Consider the following 22,484-nt stretch of genomic DNA (forward strand, 5'->3'; position numbering starts at 1 on the left):
ATGTTGAGAATTTTTAGCTCTACTATGTCACATTATTTTCTTATATATGTAAACCCCAGAATTATCACAGAAGAAAAATAAGTGTACACTACCAATATAATCACTAATACCATCATACTATGGCTATATAGCAATCTGATCCCAGGTGTACACAGCTGCTGCAGAGTATTACACCCTACAGACTATAGAAGAGAATACAGCAGTGATATTAGCTACCAGGCGTACACAGATCCTGCAGATATTTACACCATACAGACTATAGAAGAGAATACAGCAGTGATATCAGATACCAGGTGTACACAGATGCTGCAGAGAAATACACCCTGTAGACTATAGAAGAGAATACAGCAGTGATATCAGCTACCAGGTGTACACAGATGTTGCAGAGAATTACACCCTGTAGACTATGGAAGAGGATACAGCAGGGATCAGATGCAGGCACAGGAATAATACAAAACAATTACGGAGGATCCGTCCGCTCTCCTGTCATTGTGCTGTTCCCCTATCAGATTCCTAAATAAATTATCCCAGACCCCTGACTAAATGGAATCCACAGACTCTGAAATGAATTCATAACCTAGACCCCAAAATAAATTTATACAGCAGACCCAAAATAAAGTCATACCCCAACATGTTACTTCAGTCCACGCCACAGTCAGCGAGCGAGTGTGTACATACCCTTAGTACTATTATATAATGTATGAGCAGGGAGATGCAATATTAGCGGTCATCAGGGGCAGACACAGACAGTAGAGGACCCCTGTGCACAGAATGTGCCTAAGCCCCCCATAACCTTATTGTACCCCCTCTCTCCTCCCCTGTGTAAGTGATTACACTGTAGTTACACCCAGGGACTCACAGGTGGTGTCTTCTCTGATCAGAGTTGTTCACTTTCTTTTTTCTTTCCCATCTGGCCCAGCCATCATGAAGATTCTCCTGAGCACAATTCGTCTTCACGGAATCTGCCAGACAAACAATTTAGGTTCCTGGCATTAGCACCATCCTCACCTATATACAGCCTTTCCTCTGTATTACCCTGCTGTAATAGTGCCCACTTTGTGTCCTATATAATAAGCCCTCTCTGTGCCCCCTTTGTGATCTTATATAGTATATATACATCCACTGTGCACCCTTAGGCTAGGTTCACACTACGTATATGTCCGGCCGCATATTTTTCGCGGCCGGACATATACGTATGAAACTCCGGCCGCAAGTTGCGGCCGGATACGTACGGACCGCGAACTTACGCCCGTAGCGTACTTACGCTTCCCGAGCGCTCTTCGTAGCGATCTAACAGCGGTCTTTTACTTGGAAATCTTCGCCTAGCCCCGGACACCCCACAGAACCTTTTGGATCGGAACAAAAAGCTGGCAAAATGAAGAAATCACCACTACGTAGGGACCGCATGTTACACTACGGGCGTAAGTTACGGCATTTCCGTCCGGAAACAATGGTCTGGTTCATTTTTTACGGCGCCACATACGATCTGGGCGTAAGTTCGTACGTAGTGTGAACTGTGCGCCCGTAGATCGTATACTTTCCATTGTGCGCAAACTACGTTTCCGGCCGCTTATTCACGGAACGCGCTACGGCCGGAAACTTACGTAGTGTGAACGTAGCCTTATAGTGTATATATACCACCACCACTGTGCACCCATATAGTGTATATATACCCCTACTGTGCCACCCATGTAGTGTTCATATACCCCGTCTGTGTCCATATAGTGTTCATATACCCACTCTGTGCCCCTTATATAGTGTTCATATACCCCATCTGTGCCCCCTATACAGTGTTCATATACCCCATCTGTGCCCCCTATATAGTGTTCATATACCCTCTCTGTGCCCCCTATATAATGTTCATATACCCTCTCTGTGCCCCCCTAGTGTTCATATACCCCATCTGTGCCCCCTATATAGTGTTTATATACCCCCTCTGTGCCCCCTATATTGTGTTCATATACCCCATCTGTGCCCCCTATATAGTGTTCATATACCCTCGCTGTGCCCATATAGTGTTCATATACCCCATCTGTGCCCATATAGTGTTCATATTCCCCATCTGTGCCCCCTATATAGTGTTCATATACCCCATCTGTGCCCCCTATATAGTGTTCATATACCCTCTCTGTGCCCATATAGTGTTCATATATTCCCTCTGTGCCCTCTATATAGTGTTCATATACCCCATCTGTGCCCCCTATATAGTGTTCATATACCCTCTCTGTGCCCATATAGTGTTCATATACCCCATCTGTGCCCCCTATATAGTATTCATATACCCTCTCTGTGCCCCCTATATAGTGTTCATATACCCTCTCTGTGCCCATATAGTGTTCATATATTCCCTCTGTGCCCTCTATATAGTGTTCATATACCCCATCTGTGCCCCCTATATAGTGTTCATATACCCTCTCTGTGCCCATATAGTGTTCATATACCCCATCTGTGCCCCCTATATAGTGTTCATATACCCTCTCTGTGCCCCCTATATAGTGTTCATATACCCTCTCTGTGCCCATATAGTGTTCATATACCCCCTCTGTGCCCCCTATATAGTGTTCATATGCCCCATCTGTGCCCCCTATATAGTGTTCATATACCCTCTCTGTGCCCATATAGTGTTCATATATCCCCTCTGTGCCCTCTATATAGTGTTCATATACCCCATTTGTGCCCCCTATATAGTGTTTATATACCCTCTCTGTGCCCATATAGTGTTCATATACCCCCTCTGTGTCCATATAGTGTTCATATAACCCATCTGTGCCCCCTATATAGTGTTCATAAACCCCCCTCTGTGCCCCTAATAGTAGTTTCATTCCCCCTTTTTGCTCCAGTTACTATGCCTCCTCTGTGCCCCCTACAATTTATAAAGGACTTTCATGTGCCCCCCTTAGTTTTTATAATCCTCCTCTGAACCCCATATAATATGTACTGTATATGCCCCCTCTGTGCCCCATAGTGTTCTATGCCCCCTCTGTGCCCCATAGTGTTCTATGCCCCCTCTGTGCCCCATAGTGTTCTATGCCTCCTCTGTGCCCCATAGTGTTCTATGCCTCCTCTGTGCCCCATAGTGTTTTATGCCTCCTCTGTGGCCCATAGTGTGCTATGCCCCCTCTGTGCCCCATAGTATTCTATGCCCCCTCTGTGCCCATATATAGTTGTTTCATGCCCCCTCTTTGCACCAATTACTTTTTCTATGTCCATATTTTGTACCCCCTGTAGCCCAATTAGCTCATCTATGCCCCCTGTAAACCCCCCGCCCTCTGTGTACCCCAATTACTTATTTAGTTAATCTATGCCCCATATAGCTGGCTCCTATAACTCCCAAATTGTTTTGGGGGAAGGGTTGAGTTGGGTAGCGGGAATTAAGGAAAAATGTTTGTCATTTTATCCTCTGATATGATGTCACGTATATACCCTGACCTGGCAGGAGCGAGACACTTTAATTCTTGCAATTACTTGATGTAATATTATCCCAAGTGTATCTTGTACACCTTTTCTTTACTTTGGACTTTCTGTCGGGTTTTCTGCATAATGGTGCCATTGTTGTTGGATTTGACATCTTCTGATCAGTTAACCAATAAAAATGTAAAAAAAAAAAAAAAAAAAAAATCACCTCTGAGGGAAGTTGCTTGAAAGGACCAAAACTATTTCACTTTTCCATTCACATTACATAGCTATTGGCTGAAATGGCTGCTTTCAGTCAGTTGATTCAGCCAATTATTATTTACGTTTTTAATGAAAAAAAGTAAAGTGACTCTGTCAGCTGCAGTTCAGGTAACAAACTGCTGATGCTGTTAGGGCAAGGAGACACAAGGTACCTATATATCCATTTGTATTTCCGAAATGTAGAAAAATGCTTTCATTTTCCAGTGAAAGTGTCCCAAGCCCCTAAAATGCTGAATTGCCTCTTCGTTCTCCATCCTACCCTTATTCCTGCCGGATTGTCTGTTACCTGGAAGACGAGCCCAGCTGTCAGCCAGGAGGTGTTAGCACTTAAGGGGCTTGGGAAAGCCTCTCTGATACTTTGCACTAATAATAAAAGCATTTTTCTATGTTATGGAAGTACAGACAGCTATATGAAAGGTACAATGTGTCTCCTTGCTCTAACAGCTGTCTAACAGTGGCAGCAGTTTGAAACTTGAATTGCAACTGATAGATTCTATTTGAAGGGAACCATTCAGCACAATTGTACTGATATCGCCCACAGCTGCACACTATAGATTTACTGTGCAGCTCCCCTAGCATACCAGTCGCTTCTGCAGCAGTGTCTTTACGTCAGGAAAAAAGGTGTTTTTCTGTGGCACACAAGGTAAGGAAGGAGATGGCAACTAGTCATCTGGATTGAGAGCCCCCCGTGACCTGTCATGGCTCTTTGCCTGTCAGCATGCTCTGCAGGGATGATTGACAGGCATAGAGGCCTCTGACAGGTCTCTCTGTCAGTCATTTGAAGCATTGAAAATGCAGTTTGCATATCCCGCAGTTGTCACAACTTTATTGCATATGTATATGGGTTCAGACTAGAAGTAAAATATGGTGAGAGGTGAAAAGGAATTTTAAAGTGCAAAAATATAACTGCATAAAATGTCTTGTAGTTCTGGCCATGAAAGAAATAATGTGCAAAACTCAACCTTCACATTACACAAGTAATGGCTGCCTGATTCTGTCATTTGAAGTTTGTGAAAGGACCTGAAGACTGTAAGCATGTAATTGAATTAGGAAAATGCAGCTTAAAGTTTTATGTGCTTTCTGTGATTTGTAATAGGCAAAAAGCTTGTCTGAAAAAGAGATGCATTTATTGCAGACTGTTAATCCTGGAACATATGGCTTTACTTTTCACTCTTATACCTAAAGTATATGGAAACTGTTGCCCAATAGACTAGCTGGTTATTTTCCTCGGCTAAGGGGAAAACTGTAGCTGATTCTGTGCTATTTTGTATTTCTTAATATGTGTATCAATTGAAAAGACTCCAGATTCTCCGATGTTAATTCACTGCTAAGCGACTGCTCAGTATGTTGATGAAGTTGTCTGAACCAGTTCTGGACCCCGGAGCCATAAGGAGCACCTGTCATCTTCATTTTTAATCTTATTGCAAAAAAATTGTATTTTGCAGTAAGTTACTCTAGAGATCTCGACAGGAACTTTCTTCCTCTATAAACATTTTTACAGAGCTTGTATTTTAGTAACTGTGTCCATCCATACTGATCAGAAATATACTATTAAAGTGCTGCCTGTACGGGGTGTTGTCTACCCCATGACAGGTGGAGAGCCATGGCAGTCTTCCAGCCTTAGCCTGGTCCCTTACAGCTTCTTTAAGCCATCTGGTAATCTCTACAGGACATGTTTGCTACCCATGACCTGAGTGTGTTAGCAGGCCAAAGGTGCAGCCTGAAAAGACCCTCATGGATCTTGCTAACCATGTATGTATAATTTTGGGGGTGCAAGTGTCCAATATAGGCAAAAGCTGGCAGTGTCCATTATATATTTCCATAATAATTCATCTCATTGAGATGCACAGATGACAGCAAGGAGTCTCTTTATACAGGTGCACCAGTGTGTGCAAAGTACATTTTGCAGTGGCATTTATTAATCTAATAGCATGCACATATGCTATGATAAGGGAAAGCCCAAACAGTATGTCCCTGCACTGTAGCCCCACTCTTAGTTTGTGGCTATACTGTATGTACCTCTGTTAGGCTCTTATACTATAAGATCACCTTTACTGTCTACCTCCCTCTCCCCTTTGTAGTTTTTCGCACACACTGTATAAATCCCCCTCTGTAGTTGTTCCCCCATACTGTATGCAGGTAGTTCCTATACTGTATACCTCCCTCCCCCCTCTGCAGTTGACCAACATACCCTCCATCTCCCAATATTAATAAAAAAAAAATTCCTCCCGCAATTAACGTTAGAATTACCCTCTTTTCCCATGTTGTAAATAAATAAAATCACTGCATCATCCAAACGATTAAATGATCACATTTCTTGTCTCGCCCAGTAAATTGTGTAAGTGCAAAAAATGTCAAAACGCAAAATTGCTGATATTTAGTCACAACAAATTCAGATTTTTTTTTTTTTTTTTAAAGTGATCGAAAAGTCACATATATGCAATCAAGGTACCGATAGAAAGTACAGATCATGGCACAAAAAATGCGTTATAAGGATGGTCATAGAGCAATTTTAGGAACGTTTACTTTTTAGAAAAGGTTTTAATTTTTTAAAAGCCGTCAAATAAAATACAATTTATAAAAGTTACATATTTTTATAATTTTACTGACTTGAGGAACATATATAATATGTCAGTTTCACCATAGGGCGAAATGCGTAAACACGAAACCTCCCGAAATAAAAAAGTCTTTTTATTTTTCAATTTCACCACACAAATAATTTTTCCCAGTTTCGCAGCATATTTTAAGCAAAAATTAATTCTGTCATTGCAAAGTACAATTGGTGTAGCAAAAAATGAGGGCTAAATTGGTCTGTAGGTAAAAAAAAATGCAAGCATTAGGGCCTTTTAAACACTGGGAGCGAAAAACTAAAACTGGCCTGGTCCTCAAAAAAATGTTAAGACTGCAAAATAAAACTAGGTCTTATTTTTGAGGTAGCTCTTATTTTCAGAGAAACACGGCAGGCCTTGTACATGCGCCCTAAAATAATGGCCTTTGTTATAGATGCATTTATCGTCATCTGTTATCCTAATTTATAATATCTATATATCGTATTGGGTATAATATATTTATTTATTTATAATATATATATATACACACACACACACGATAAGGCATACTCTCCATAGGCATTCATACCTTATTGCCAATACTCATTTCTGTCTGTTTGTGCAAGTGGTATGTAATGCTCTACTAAACTTGTAATGAAACTCTCAATAAGTGTCCCCATCCTTTGTGAGTATCTAGAAGTCCTAACACATTCCTTTTCATTTAACAGCCCTTTTAATTCCTGTTTGTTCCATATGAGGTAGTTTTCTTCTCGCGCATTCTGTAGCCGTTCATTTATCACTTTTACAAGTTGAGCTCCATCACAATCAGCTTCCCTCTGTCCTCCCCAGACTGTCAGAAAACCCAAACACAGTAAAGAATGTGAGCTGAAGCTGTCCACAAAGAGCTGCTATAAAATTCGAAAATAAAATATGATATATTAAGTAGCTGTTGAGCCTCACTCAGGGAACTCAGGTCATTACAGGTCAGACACTGGAAATCAAGTCTGGACTGCAAATGTAAGCTATTCAGGCAGCAGTCTAAAACCAGCCTCAAAGGGACGGAGGCCTTTCACTCGTCAGGCTGAGGGAGATGAAAATAAACAGTTGGTTAAACGGTTTCTTATGGAAAGGTAAGACTACCAGCTTGTGGCGATAGCCGGACTTTGCTCCACAAACCTAAACTAATAACTGTGCATCAGGATAAACTACCCTTATGAGATCATTGGCTGAGACCCTTGGCTGTGCTCCATAGCACCCCATCAACCTCGGACGACCCCTCTTTCTTTTCCAGGTCCGACTCCATACATTAACATGAGACTGAGCTGCAGTACCAAGCACTGCCACCAAAAAATGTACGGAGCTGTGAAGAAACCGATGCACAGTGCCCTCTTCAATCAACTAATTGGAAGGCTGTCTTTTAGGATGTGTCGTTCAGTATGTACTATGATGAGGTTTGGAATAGGGATCAACAGCGAGAGATAGAAGAAGAGCAGCAAGGTTTACTCAGAGAGATGATCACAGAAGTACACTCCACAGGGTATGGGTGCAGTCTGGTACAGGTAAATGTGCAGTGTACAGGGGTAACCAAGAGGTAAAGTCCACAAGGGAAGCTTCATTCACTAAAAACTAGGACAGCAAATCTTCCGGGTCCCTCTCTGTTATGAGGGTGTTAGCCTTAGTTTAAACTCAATGCTCCAGTATAGTAATAGGTAATCCAAGTATTTAAGGTTCCAGCGTCCCAGGAAGGTTCATATTCGCTCACCTGAGATCCACCAGCACAGTTTACTTCCTCTGGGCGGAGGCTTTCTTCACAATCCCACAGAGATGCTGGCAGCAGCTCCTTCAGAAATGACTACAACCCACCTCATCTTACATTCTTATATACCCCAGTGTGGGAGACCCGTCAGACTGTTTCAAGCAGGGCTGTGGAGTTAGTAAGCAGACTCCTGACTTTTATTAGGGACCAACTCCCAATGCAGCTCCTTCAGAAATGGATGATCAGACCCCAGAGGAGTTATCACACTGGTGTAAAGAAGAACTGGCTTAGCAGTTTCTTCCTAATGTCCTACATGATCCTGGGGCAACTTCTGAGTGAAAAGGCGAACATATAAAGTAGAATCTTCTCTTTGTGTGTGCAGTGAATGCAACAAGTCTCCAGCCACCATGTCCTGAACAATTCAAAATAAGACTATATGGAGCAGGTGGTCTTTTCTAACTAACTATTCACCATACGCAAAGAAAAACTGCTAACAATGCCAGATACATGTGATATAGAGGGGTCATCCATAGTGATATAGAGGTCAGACATAGGCCCAGATTTATCAGCTCTCTGTCAGCGTCCGTGCTCCTGAATCATCACAGCCCCACAGGAACTAGCCACTCAGCCAGTTAGTGACTGCAGCTGTGTCTCACTTCTCTCACTGATTGGCTGAGTGGGCATTTCTGAGTGGGGCCATGACATCACAGATTCAGGAGCCCCACGGGGGACCATGAGCCGTGACACTGCAAGGAGGGGGAACGGGGACAGGTAAATAGAACTTCTTTATTATGATCCAACCACCCCCTGTCCCCCTGGATTTTTTCCTGTTGCTCCGAATACTCATTTAATTTCTTCCTCTCTCTAACACACACACTACCTGCTGCAGCCATAGCACATGCACAGCCTGCTGCAGCCATAGCACATACACACACACACACAGCCTGCTGCAGCCATAGCACACACACACACACACACAGCTTGCTGCATCCATAGCACATACACACATAGCCTGCTGCAGCCATAGCACACTAAAGAAAAATACACATCTTCTCCCAGAGACAAAACACCACACTGAGGACAGAGGTTACTGCTACACTACATGGCTTTTCTTCCTCCTTCTCTATATTACACAGGATATCTTAATATTACACTGCTGCTCATGTACAATCATCCAGCATCCAGGAAGAGAACAGCACAGATCTCCCCCCCCCCCCCCCCCACACACACAATAGACTCCTCCAGCTCAGAGACAAGCTGCCAAAAAGTGATCTCCAAATTTTCCCCCACCCCCTTTCTCTAATAGAGCAAGTGCAGATGTATGGAGGAAACTAAATGTACGTGTGAGAGATGTTTTTTTCTGGTTGGTATAAATAAGGGGCTTAGATTGATAGAACTTAAAATATATTAATGAGGAAGATTTATAAAATTCATATAAAACCCAATTATAAAATATTTAAAGCCGGAGTCTGTATTTTTTTTACAACTCTAACTCCAGCCAAAACTAGCTCAGACTCCACGACTCTGACTTCACAGCCCTGGTTTCAAGGGATCCCATCTGCCATGCTAGGCTGTGGGTGTTAGATAGGGCCCTGCAGATGTGTGATCAGAGACTAAAGCTTAGTCTTAAGGGGGCAGAAATTCAACTAAAACAGGTATACATAAGGCAAATATAAGCCTCCACATGATTTCCTAATAGCCCATGCTGCACAAGATTAATAGAATAATCTATCCAATGATCAGTGGTCTTAGGTACATTTTATGCACATTTCATGACAAAAAAATTGAAAATTACAAGCCATGACCTGATGTGCATAAAGCACTTCAAAAACAAATGTATGCTTAGGCCTTAAAATACAGTGTAAACAAAGTGTAAGATTTTATCGTTTTCTGTGTTCTATATGTCTGAAAACAGCTTTTTAGAATCTTGAAGTGTTTTTCTAAAGTATAATTTATTCATTTTTTTTTAGAAGGGGAGGGGGGTGTAACAAAAAAAATACCTAATTTTATTTACTATCAAATACTTTTGTGTTCCTCTTGTCACCACTTCTCTTTGTTAAAAAAAGGGGTTATTGATTGAGCAATCTTTTTTTTTTTTTCTTTGTGTGTGTTGCCCCCAAATGACCCTTTTGCTAGACCCTCAGAAAACCGATTTAATGACCAAAATAAAAAAAAAATCAGTGCACATTCAGCAATAACAACCATCTGCAGAGAAAACATTTCCAGCCTGTCCAATAATTTTTTGAACAATGCACCGAATTTCTCTTTTCCACAGATGCGGGACTATTGCTCACAGTGAACAGATGATGTTGCGTTGGCCTAATTATCTGTACATCTGTATCTGTCATCAGTTATTCATAACTTATCAGGCCTCATCTTTTCTGTTCATCCAGGTTATTAAGATATTAGAAATAATAATTATATCATTAGCCATCCTTTAGGAAAGAAATTACTTTTTGTTTAATTATCTTTGTGTTACATTGTTGATTGGGAACTGTGAAGGAGCCGCAAACATCTTCTTAAAAAAGGAGATAGGTCTGGATTAGGAAAACATAGCAACTTTCCTTCTAAAACACTGCCATGCCTGTCCGTGTGCTACTTCTGATTAGCTCTATTGAAGTCAATGGGGATGAACAGCAATACCACCTGTGAATTTGGGGCAGTGTTTGTGGTAGCTGTCAGCCATGTTTTTTAATTACGACAACTTTAAATGGTTTCAGTACTTGCATTTTATCATACAGAAAAACGTGGTCAACCACATCTTTGTGTACGTAAAAAAAAAAAAAAAAAAATCAGTTTCAATCCATTTTATTTTAAAAAATGCAAGTCAATAGAAAACTGATCCTACAGTATGACATACAACAGTATCCTTTTTTTCCATTAGTTCCCCCCCCCCTCCCTTTTAAACGTATACTTTAAAGCAGGGGTGCGGATCCTATGGCCCGCTGCCCGCTTCTGTTCCCTAAGTTCTTCTGATGCAGCCCATTGACATGTTTGCCTCCCACAGCACTCTCCTATTTCTAGCATGGTCAGGGGTCGGCAGGCATAAGAGGGTACTGTGCATGCTGGCTCCTATATGTTAGGGCGCATGTCTTCTTTATTGTCCTGTGGGCCAAGTGCAACTTATCGCATGCTGCCTGTAAAAGACCTGTGCTGCTTCGGCACAGACTACAGGAGAAGGAAGAGGACAGCCTCAGCACTGGAGAGGAGGAAAGGTGAGTGGGATGCAAAAGAACAGTTTATAACTAGCCTTGCTCTCTAACCTCTTGAATATAATATTGATGAATATAATATTACCTAGGTAGGTAAACAGTTATAGCAAGTTCAGTGTAATTCCAGTTTTCAGCTCAGGAACATTGACACTAAAATCATCCAGCATAAATCCAGATTTTTCTCTTTCTTCTAGTACAGGTAAGTTCTTGTTTACACCCAGCTTTGTGCCTCTGAGGTACGGATACATCAGGAAACCGTCAAAATGATATGCTGACGTATCCCTGCTCAGATCGGCATAGGCTTCATTCATTTCTGTGGCCCTAGCATCATTGGCTAGTGGCTACATTTGGGTCATTTTGCAGGAGGTCTGACATGGACTGAGAAGTGGGGTTTGCACATAAAATAGACCTGAACATAGCCAATAGCTGACTACGCTCAGGCCATTAAAATGAATGGGGTCCATGCTAATCCCAGCAGGGATATGTTGGCATGTAATTTTAACAGTTTTACAACACGTCTGTGCCTCAGAGGCACAAATCCTGGTGTGAAGTCTCCCCAAGAAAATACAAGATCCGATTGGTTGCCAGAAAGCTTAATGTTTAGAGATGAGCGAAGCTGGAGCATGCTCGAGTCGATCCGAACCCGAACTTTCGGCATTTGATTAGTGGTGGCTGCTGAAGTTGGATAAAGCCCTAAGGCTATGTGGAAAACATGGATATAGTCATTGGCTGTATCCATGTTTTCCAGACAAGCTTAGAGTTTTATCCAACTTCAGCAGCCCCAGCTAATCAAATGCCGATCGTTCGGGGTCGGATCGACCCGAACCCGGTTCGCTCATCTCTATTAATGTTCATTTTATAACAGTAAGAGCAGGAAGTGATGTCATGTGACTTAGGGCTATACATTGACCTCTGGTAGGAATACCTTATTTTTTATTCAAATACCTAATCGTTCTTCTAGTTCTCCTCCAAGCCTAATAGTTACTACCTATCTATTACAGTCACAATTCTTCAGTTCACCAATTTTTATTTTTATTTTAAATCTGTATGAAACTGTTTCTAGAACTTGCCAAAATTTAGAGCGTCAAAAACTGTTCCATCTTTTCAGGTGACATTAACACGTGCTTTTTTTCACAATGCTTATGTTTTCATTGGACCAGGTACAATTTTGTCCGTCTTTCAATCCAGTGAAACCTGTGATTTATGAAGGGGCACAAGTCATGAGTTTATTATGCCGAAAATCACAATAGCTGTTTTGTTTGAAAAAATTTAGTGAGTCAAACACGTTGAAAGACAAACAGATGAAGAATTTAAGAAAAACCTTTGGAACGCTTCATTTGTTTGTTTTGTTACAAAAAGGAAATGTTAAATGTATGAGTTCTGGGCAGAAATCCATAAGTATTAGAATATTGCACATTAGATTCACAATAAATTCGTCTTATGGGGTCTGTTTAGTGTTATAAATCAAAACCTTGCTTGTTTTGTGCTCAGCTGCGCAGGTTAAACACATCCACCTTGCACCAGTTTGTTTAGTATAATAACTAGAGCAGGAGGCTTCCTATTTCTAGTCTTAAGAAAATAGTTAGTTTACTCGGCTTCCGGTTTTACATGAATGAGAGGAATGTTCTGAATGGGGCTCTTACAATACAATTAGCGCAAAGTAAAACGTAGAGGGGTCGGTCATAGCGGCCGGCTAGGTCATTTCTTCTAGGTGGTCCAAGGAAAAGTGGAAATTTTAATCTGATTTAAAAAAATATATATTTTTTTTGCGCTTGGGTTTAAGATATAAAAAAAAAACATATTGCGCAACTATGCACAGTACAGCATATGTAGTGCTGAAAAAAAAAACATATAGAGTGGGACCTAGGTGTAAGTTTTTATTTCTAATCAATGGCCATACAGTGTTGCAGACAACATTGCCAGGTAACACTGATATATATAGATAACACAGTATCCAGTATTTACTACAGGTGATGGGCAAAGCTCACCTCCTCTACCCTCCTGCACAGGTTGCAACATGCCCAAAGTACTCTCCCATATAAGTCACTGAGCTATCTTAATCCTACTGAGTCCATGTGGCAGCTGTAAAGCATATCTCTGAATGCTGTTAATTGATGAAGAATAATGGCAGGTACAGCAGATAAAAAATAAAAGCAGATTTGAACAAAAATAGGCATTAGTATCTGGCTTGAAAAATAAAATAAAATGAGTTATGGACTTGATTAAAACATGATTCCTTAAAGAAAGTGTATCATCCTGATCTAGGAAATTAAAGGAATCTGTCAGATCTATTTCATGCCCGCAGCTTCAAGCATGGGATAGCTGATAGAGAGAGATAAAAAAAAAAAAAAATACCTGTGTGATATCTAATAGCTGTTTGAAAAAGTTCTAAAATCATGTTTTCCTTCTAAGAGCAAGTGTCATAGAGGCTAAGCTGCAGCATGCATGCCTTTTTCCTCCTCACCCCACCTTGCTCTGCATGATTGATGTACAAGGCTCAGTGCTGGAAGCTAAACCCTGTACATAAGTCATGCAGGGAATAGGAAGGGGGAGGGGGTCATGCATGTTACAACTCCGCACCTCTGCAACTCTTTAGCTTAACACAGGCTGATTATTGGCTGACACGAACGCACATTGACCTTAATCTGCCTGTGTAAAAGGGTCAGCTGTAAGCCAACAAACAAAAATCACTTGTTCATTGGCTGATCACATCTTTTGTGCAGCCTTTAAAATCCACTATTCACATGCTTCACAGAATCTATGATGTTTACTTATACAACTTTAGGCTATCTTCACACTACGTAAGTTTTTTTTATTAATCACGGCTGTTGTTGCCCATATGATTAATATGAAACTTACATTGTGCTGCCGTCTATGGAATCACGGCCAAAGTGTATACACATAGCATACGCTCCGGCCGGGATCCCTAGCAGCGCCGCAAGAAACTGACATGTCAGTTTTTTGCAACCGCTATTCAATGAATAGCTGCTGCAGAGAACCTGTCAGTTCACACAATGGAGCATGCGGCTTTGGCTGCACGCTCCATTCTGTGCAGCAGTGAATTCGGATGCGGGCACAGCCGTGTGCGCCAACACCGGATTCAGTAGAAATAAATATCATACTGAGTGTGAACATGGCCTTATACTGTACAAAGTTTGTCTAACATGTTGCTACATATCATGTATTGCTTTTTTTTTTTCAATAAATGTCTCCTTTTTAAAACTAAAATCATCACTAGTAAGCCATACATCCTTCTGTATAAATGGGAATCTGTGGCAATCTATGATTAAAGGGAACCAATCACCCAGAAAATCAATGTAAAGACAAGGATATGTGCTGATAGATCACCCAGCACACTTCCCAAATATGCCCCTGTAACCTCTGTGCCCCCCTCAATTAGACAGTAATCTTACTTTGTTCAGGTCACGCGCTGTATGTAAATTTTTGCTAACTAGTCCTGGTGGGCGTATGTAGTTTTGGTGGGCGTATGTAGTCACGGTCCGGGGGCGTATCTAGTCACGGTCCGGGGGCGTATGTAGTCACGGTCTGGGGCTGTAATCACGCCCAGAGGGGCGTGATTCGGAGGCTTGCGGTCCAGTGACGTCATCCGGCGGCTTGCGTTCCGCGTCGCGGCCGCGCTGACGTGTTCGGGAACCCGCGCATGCGCAGTACGTCAGCGTCGTCTCCCGCCGTACTGCACATGCGCGGGTTCCCGAACACGTCAGCGCGGCCGCGACGCGGAACGCAAGCCGCCGGATGACGTCACTGGACCGCAAGCCTCCGAATCACGCCCCTCTGGGCGTGATTACAGCCCCGGACCGTGACTACATACGCCCCCGGACCGTGACTAGATACGCCCCCGGACCGTGACTACATACGCCCACCAGGACTACATACGCCCACCAGGACTACTTAGCAAAAATTTACATACAGCGCGTGACCTGAACAAAGTAAGATTACTGTCTAATTGAGGGGGGCACAGAGGTTACAGGGGCATATTTGGGAAGTGTGCTGGGTGATCTATCAGCACATATCCTTGTCTTTACATTGATTTTCTGGCTGATTGGTTCCCTTTAAATCAATGGGCCACAAAAATTATCCAATGATTGATCATTTGACCTGGCTTGTACAATTGATTGAGCCTTGTAAAGGTTCTGCAAATGAATGCCAATCTTGCTGATCAGTGCTTGTTTCTCACTCGAGTCAGGCTGTGTTAAAGGGCTCTTAGAAAACATAGGCACTTATCCTCTATTTGGCCCCTTTCTTTTAAACACAGTCCATTGTGAATACACACAGGTCTGGAATATTAACTAAAAGCACCTGCATTCAGAAATACTAGTAGGGTGAAGCCGGCATCTTGCCCGCTCGTGTACTCGTGTTATGTAGTGCTTGTTGTGCACTGTGCGTTCTATTCAGTGACCATCTTGTGGATTCCCAGAAACAGACTATACATGCTCTATATTCATGTAATTCTGATGTAACTCCAGACACTTTTTGGTTACAATTACAATTTTTGAATCAACTAGTGTTTTCAGACTTTTGTTGGAATCCCAAGGGCTTAAAGTAACATCTGCAAGAGTAATGAACAAGTTCTTGGCTGTTCCCGCCATGAGGAAGCCTGCAGCTGATCAGCTCTGCCTCATTTGTAGGTGTCACTGCAGTAGGGATTAGTGTAGAAGATTCCAGGCAACGTGACACACCGATCAAGCCAGAGAAAGCCTCCAAGCTGAAATACATCTAATTTTTCAGCCATTGTTTAACCAAAACAAAAACCAATTAGGACACGTATCAGCGATGATGAACTTGTAAGTGCACTTCATTGGAGCACAGCTTCCTTCCACCGCTTGTATAATACATTCATTCTCTATGTAGAATTGGCAAATCTGTTGTTTAATGAACAAAAAGTATTTGCCATCAGGGAAACAAAAACTTCTTTTTCGCTTGTTGTAGACATTACAGTTATAACAGCGTTCAGGCTTAGGGCGCATTGCCTTGTACGGTATAAACATGGTTCTCTTCTGCTACCAAATACGTTGGGATTTATAAGTAAAACTAAAGATAGTGTGCCTGTATCATTAAAGAAAAACAATTAAGTTGGTTACTATAAGCAACACAGTTTTTCCTGAATATTTTTGTTGCATTTACATTTAGTTAGTTAATATCTACTTTTTGTAAAGATTTGGTAATGCGTTAATTGTAGCCAATGGTGAGTATACTTCACAATACTGACATCCAAGATTTTACCCATTGCCAGGTGTCTGCATCACAAGAAAGTCACAGAGAAAAGGGGGTGCAGAGATGTCTCTGTCATTTATACAAAGACATGTACATTATTTTGTTTTAACCCCTTTTTGAAACGGCAACAGGTGCGGACCCCCTGTGCTACCATACTGTTGTGGCTTTGTACCCACTACATCTTCACTCTTTATCAGGCACTATGAATCTCCCTTAAATGAAATATAACAAACATGGTTTGAGAGAGGATGATTTAGGAAAGCACTCGCTGGCCAAAATTATGTTACTAGCCCTTATAGACCACATTGGGAATTACTGTACATCGACATGGCAGTAGCTAGGGGCATGGGACGGGTACCAGGAATGGATGACTGGTGGGGACCACCCGCAGGGGAAACACCAGAGGCCATGGGAACAGAGAGAAGAAACAGCAGTTTATGGTGACTGCTTTCTTCTGTGCCTTCTAAGAACCATAAATTGTATGTTTTTTCAACTTTGACAGCTGCATCTGAATACTTAATTAGCGGGCACTGCGATGGGACCAAGCCTGCTAATATCCGTGGTCCCAGGCTACAAGCGGCACCCGGTTCACGCGCCGGTGAACACCCCTAGCGACCGATGGACGTACGGGTACGCCGAGGGTCAACTAGGGGTTAAAGGGGGGGTCAAAAAAAATTTTGTCCACAGTCTCTCAAATGCAGGTCCTGTGTACATGCAGTGAACTATATACCTAAAACCAATACAAATGCAGTCATTAGCTCAATAGAATGAAATTTCTTTTGATTACTTAATTACTTGAGGTCTTAAAGCGACTCTGTACCCACAATCTGCCCCCCCCCCCCCCCAAACTGCTTGTATCTTCGGATAGGAGCTTTTAATACAAGATCTGTCCTGGGATCCGTTTGCCGGGTGGTGCAGTTATTGTCCTAAAAAACAGCTTTTAAACTTGCAGTCTTGTGTCAAATTGGCGTGGCCTAGAGTGTGTATGCCCTAGGATTGCAATGCCCCTCTGTCCCTCCTTATCACTAGGAACACCCCTGGACAGAATTTTTTCTATTCCTCACTTGTCTGAACACTGCTCAGGTGCCTTAACGATCCAGATCATGTGCAGTGTTCACACAGGTGATGAATAGGAGAAAATGTTCTAGGGGCATTCCTAATGATGAAGAGGGCGGGGAGGAGGGCCGGAGGCATATCGCAATACTAATACTATGGGTACTCTAGGCCAGTGCTTCTTAATTCCAGTCCTGGGGCCTCACCAACAGGTCATGTTTTGAGGATTTCCCATACAAAGAACACCTGTGATAATACCTGATGGACTGAGTATAATTAGATCACCTGTGAAATACTAAGGAAATCCTCAAAACATGACCTGTTGGTGAGGCCTGAGGACTGGAATTGAGAAGCACTGATTTAGACCAGGCCAATTTGACACAGGGCTGCAAGTTTAAAAGTAGTTTTTTTAGGACAATAACTGCATCAGCTGCCGAACAGACCCCAGGACAGATCTTGGATAAAAAGCAGCTATCCGAAGGTACAAACGGGTTTGGGGGGTCAGATTGTGGTTACAGAGTCGCTTTAAATTTGTAATGACCCATGCAGGAAAACAAGAGTAAAATGAATCCTTCTAAAACCTCAGACGCTCATATTTGTGGTCGTGTCATATATACTGGATATATGCGTAAGATAAAAGTATTTAGACTTTATTGTCCCTATAAAATTTTAATACCAAAAGACTCTTCCTTTACAAATTAAAAAGTCCTGGTAAAGAAAGCAGATGACTAAATGGCTCTATAGTGTATTTATGTTTATTACGATGCATTGTTATGTGGTGTCTGAGAACAATACCATTTAGAATATATTGCATTGGTATTTCAGCTGATTTATAGTAATGTGATACAAATTACAAATGTTGTATTTAGTTTTTATTACTACATCTTGTAAAAATAAATTTTGTGAAATTGGCATAAAACATTTGAGCACAATATGTACAATTCTTATTCTTAAAATTCTGAATAAACTTGTGTAAATACATAACTTATCTGGTACTGATAATTAAATGTAACAGGGTTTTTGGTCTTGAGCTGCATTCACGATTCTGCTGTCTGTCAATAAAAACTGTAAGGCTATGTGCACACGAAGAAAAGTGGCGGAATTCCGCCTCCCTGTCATAATGACAGTCTATGGGAGGCTTGTGCACCTCCTCTCCCCGCACTGAAGAATGAATGTTCATTGATGTATATAACTTTCTTACCTTGATCCTCAGTGTCATTTTTGGAAACTTTCTTCTTTATTTCATTTGCTAATAAGGCGTTTTGGTACACTGGAGGACTACAGCATCAATCTGGCCGGCCTGCCCCGTCTAATGAATATTCATCCGGTGCTCTTGAGTGATGAGCGCCAGAGTGATGTCACTGCAGTGACCCACCTCAATATTCCTTAAAGGGATGCGGGACAGTTGGGGCGAATCAGTGCACCAAGGGCAGTAGTCCCATCCCAGTGCACCAAACCGCCTCATTAGTATATTAAATGAAGTACAAAGTTCCCAAAAATGATGCTGATCATCATTCATACATTATCAGGTTATATGCTTCTATACTGTGTTATAGCCAGTGTGTGGTGGGGGGGAGGGGGGGGGAAATGGTGCTCTCACTTGGTGATTAGCAGCCCTCTATATAGACATACAAAGTTAACATGCAGGGATTAAAACGGCCCATTGGACTACTAAGCCTGAAACAGTCAAAAATAGAATGTTTATTACAATAAAATCTTTGCCAGGCTGGGCAGCTCCTCCTTTTTGCAGCCAGCAATGTTCACGTTGACACCAGCACAACCTCTGCAAGGACAATGAGCTAAGAAATACTGACAGAGTTCAGCTCTGAAGCCAGCAGAATTGTTAGTGCAGCTCTGAGAGCAATTAAAAGTTGTAACCGAGGAAAAGTATAAGATCTAATGAATTTCTTTAAATTTCTCAATTTTTAATGTAGAATAATTTTCTATGTAAAGCCGACTGGCTACAGAATACTGTGGTTAAACTAAAATACATCATTGTACAAACCACATAAAATGTGCTGTTAGTATTGGCTACCAGCCAAATTCTCTTTAAGATAATGTGAGATCAAGAATTATTGAGACCTCAGATTTTCTGCATAGGAATCGAGTAATAGTTCTTCTTCTACAAGAGGAAACATTGTTCTTTTTGTTATGTCTACATTGTATGTCTTTATCTAACATATCATTATAATATCTCAGGCTGTCTCACATGCTTCAGTTCGATGAGAAAAGTCAGAAGGTGAAAGATGCTAATATGCAAGATGAAGACACCTTTGAGATCTACGATCCCCGGAACCCAGTCAATAAGAGGAGACGAGAGGAAAGTAAGAAACTGATGAAGCAGAAGAAAGAGAGAAGATAAGCTTACCCTCTCTTACAGATTTAGAGGCGTCTTCATAAGATCTGGCGTAGATTACACTTACCATTTCCATGTTGGGTAATTTAACCATTTACATGCCACTTGTCCATGTTTTACCAAATTACTTAAAAAATTTTCTATATCCATAACATAAAACACTGATTAATTTAAAAAATATTAAAGGGGCTTTCCAGGATAATTTGATAATTGGGGATCCTGCAGGGGTCATTGTCAGTAATGTATACATACCTGTCCCACTCCCTGCAGATGCCAGACCTCGGGCTGCTCGTTCTCCATCACTGTCAGTGTTTCGAAAACAATGCCGCTCCCTCAGGATATGGGTGAATCCGGTACTGTCTATGCTGAGCGCTCACTTCCAGAGGGAGCGGGACATCACCAGCTATTTCCAAAACACTGACAATTGCTGAGAAGGAGTGGCCCGACATCCAGCAGCTGTGGGGAAGCGGAACAGGTAAGTATACATTATTGACATACCCCAACACTGCCCGGTCAGGATGCCCAGTTATTAATTTATCTCAGACAACCCCTTTGAGGAGGGAGGTGTATCAAAGCTTATGCACAGTAAACAGCGAGCAGTTACCCACAGCAACCAGAATCAGGTTGCGGCTGCATTATCCATTGAATCTGAGAAGTGACTGTGCACATTTGATGAGCCATGCTTCCACACCTGCTCTACTTTTACTTTGAACCAGCTTAGAAAAATCTTCACAATTAGGGCAAGCAGATAAGTAACTCATTACAAGCAGATGTAGGCTAAGACCCTCCCAATCAGACCTCGTTCCTTCCTATGAAGGACTCGGATCTTTCCTTCTCACAATCAGTAGAGGTGCCTATTCATGTAAATAAAGGAAACATGTTAAAATACATAATACCTCTTTTAAGAGTAGCTCAGAATGATTTTTTTATTATGTAACCCAGATATATTGCTGCTAAATACAGCTAACCCTCTTTTATGCATCTTGGCAAATTAAACTATTGTCTGACTGAGGTTCAGTCTTGCTTCAGGTAACACCAATTTCATCACCATTATCAGTATTGACCCCAATATGTTTCATGAGTGAGAAGGGAAAACAGCTGCATCACATCGTGGGAGCATATTATTCCGTACAAGGAAGTCATCTTCTTTCTTCTTACTACAGCTTACTAAAAGGTACAGGACATAAAAAAGGAAAATCATCCTTTTTACTGTGTCCTTTAAATTTATAAATTTATACATTGTTCCATATTGTAGTCTGTGGAGTGCAGCATTGTAGTCATTGTGTACAGTCTGATTACATTGTATATTGTGTACTGGTTGCAAATAGTTTTATGTTAAGTTGCCTACTTTATGTTCTCATCCAATTAATAAAGTGTATGATGTATTTCTACTAGTTATTGTCTCGATATTAAACACTCGCTGCTCACTTCCTTGGTCATTTCTATGTAAAAGCCATATCTGAAACACACGTATAAAATGAAGGATTTAGTTGGGCAAAGCACATAGAAATCAAGCAAAATATGGCTGAGGACAAGTGTTATGAACCAACACGTCTATATTTAAGGTGTCTGGATCACAGAGAAGAACATTTTGTGAAAAGCAGAACAAATGAACGTGTTCCATTATCATTTTTCACATTATCTGAAGGACTGACAGATGAAGTAAGGCTATGCACATGGGAAGGGACAATCCTAGCTGGGATTACTGACTAAATTGGAAAACACTGGGTAAAACTAACATGACAAAGATTATTTTAGTTGACTGTAAATTTAATTGTAGAAACCAGTGTCAGGCAGCTGCTGCCAAGGCAAATAAGACCATGTGGCACATAGATATATATATAGGGAGTACAGCGCCCAGAAAGATGGGTGATCTAATAACTATGTATAAATAGGTCCTGCGGCAGTACTAAAATTGTTCCTATGATCTATTTATACCTAGAATAGAACCATATTTATAATAAGTGGCATTCTCTATGTCTAGCTGGCAATAGCTATCTGTCACGTTTGCCTGACTTGGCCAAACAATCGCTTCTGTTGTAAATGGGGAGGGGGGTGAGGTAAGCCACTGACAAACAGCTCTGACGGCTTCTTAATTCCTGAAAGACAAAAAAGACGGGCACTTGAAATCCAACATGCTCACTCCTTTTCTCCCATTACACCATTTTCAATGGTCAAGCGGTACAATTGCACTTTAGTCAGCAGGTCCTGCTAAAGTTGTCGGATTCAGTTGTTTTTCTTTACTAAAGTGTATGAGCTGTGAGACTATGGTATTCTCTTTCAGAAGAATTGGTCCTGGTCAACTGTAAGAGTTCTGGATACATTTCTGGACAATTCTGGGTTGTTGATTCAGAGATTTATTCTGATTGCCAGATTTTATTATTATCATCATTTATTTTTTAAAGCACCATTAATTCTAGCACTATACAAGTTATAAGGGTTAACATACAGAACATTTCAAAATCAAAAACACATTGCATGAATATGGTAAATGATACATGGGGAGGGAAGGGGATGGGGAAAGATGATTAATTTGGTTTTGTCCATGTTGAGTTTTAGAAAGCAGGATTAGAAGAAGGAAGATATTGATGATACATTCTGAGATCCTGGAAAGCAGAGAGTTGACATCCAGATCAGAGAGGTAGATT

At 41.4% G+C, this 22,484-nt stretch overlaps 1 protein-coding gene across 1 annotated transcript in view; it reads left to right on the forward strand.

Annotated features, from left to right (window-relative positions):
- The window catches only part of CWC27 (CWC27 spliceosome associated cyclophilin), a 130,240-nt gene extending 108,977 nt beyond the window's left edge, over positions 1–21,263 (forward strand). Inside the window, exon 15 of the mRNA XM_069962720.1 lies at positions 19,680–21,263. Within this exon, the coding sequence (XP_069818821.1) occupies positions 19,680–19,842 (163 nt within the window). The 3' untranslated portion in view covers positions 19,843–21,263. The remainder of the gene's footprint in view (positions 1–19,679) is intronic.
- Positions 21,264–22,484: the final 1,221 nt, after the last annotated feature.

This window comes from Dendropsophus ebraccatus, chromosome 3 (assembly GCF_027789765.1).
Source record: "Dendropsophus ebraccatus isolate aDenEbr1 chromosome 3, aDenEbr1.pat, whole genome shotgun sequence".
In the NCBI taxonomy this organism is placed as follows: domain Eukaryota; kingdom Metazoa; phylum Chordata; class Amphibia; order Anura; family Hylidae; genus Dendropsophus; species Dendropsophus ebraccatus.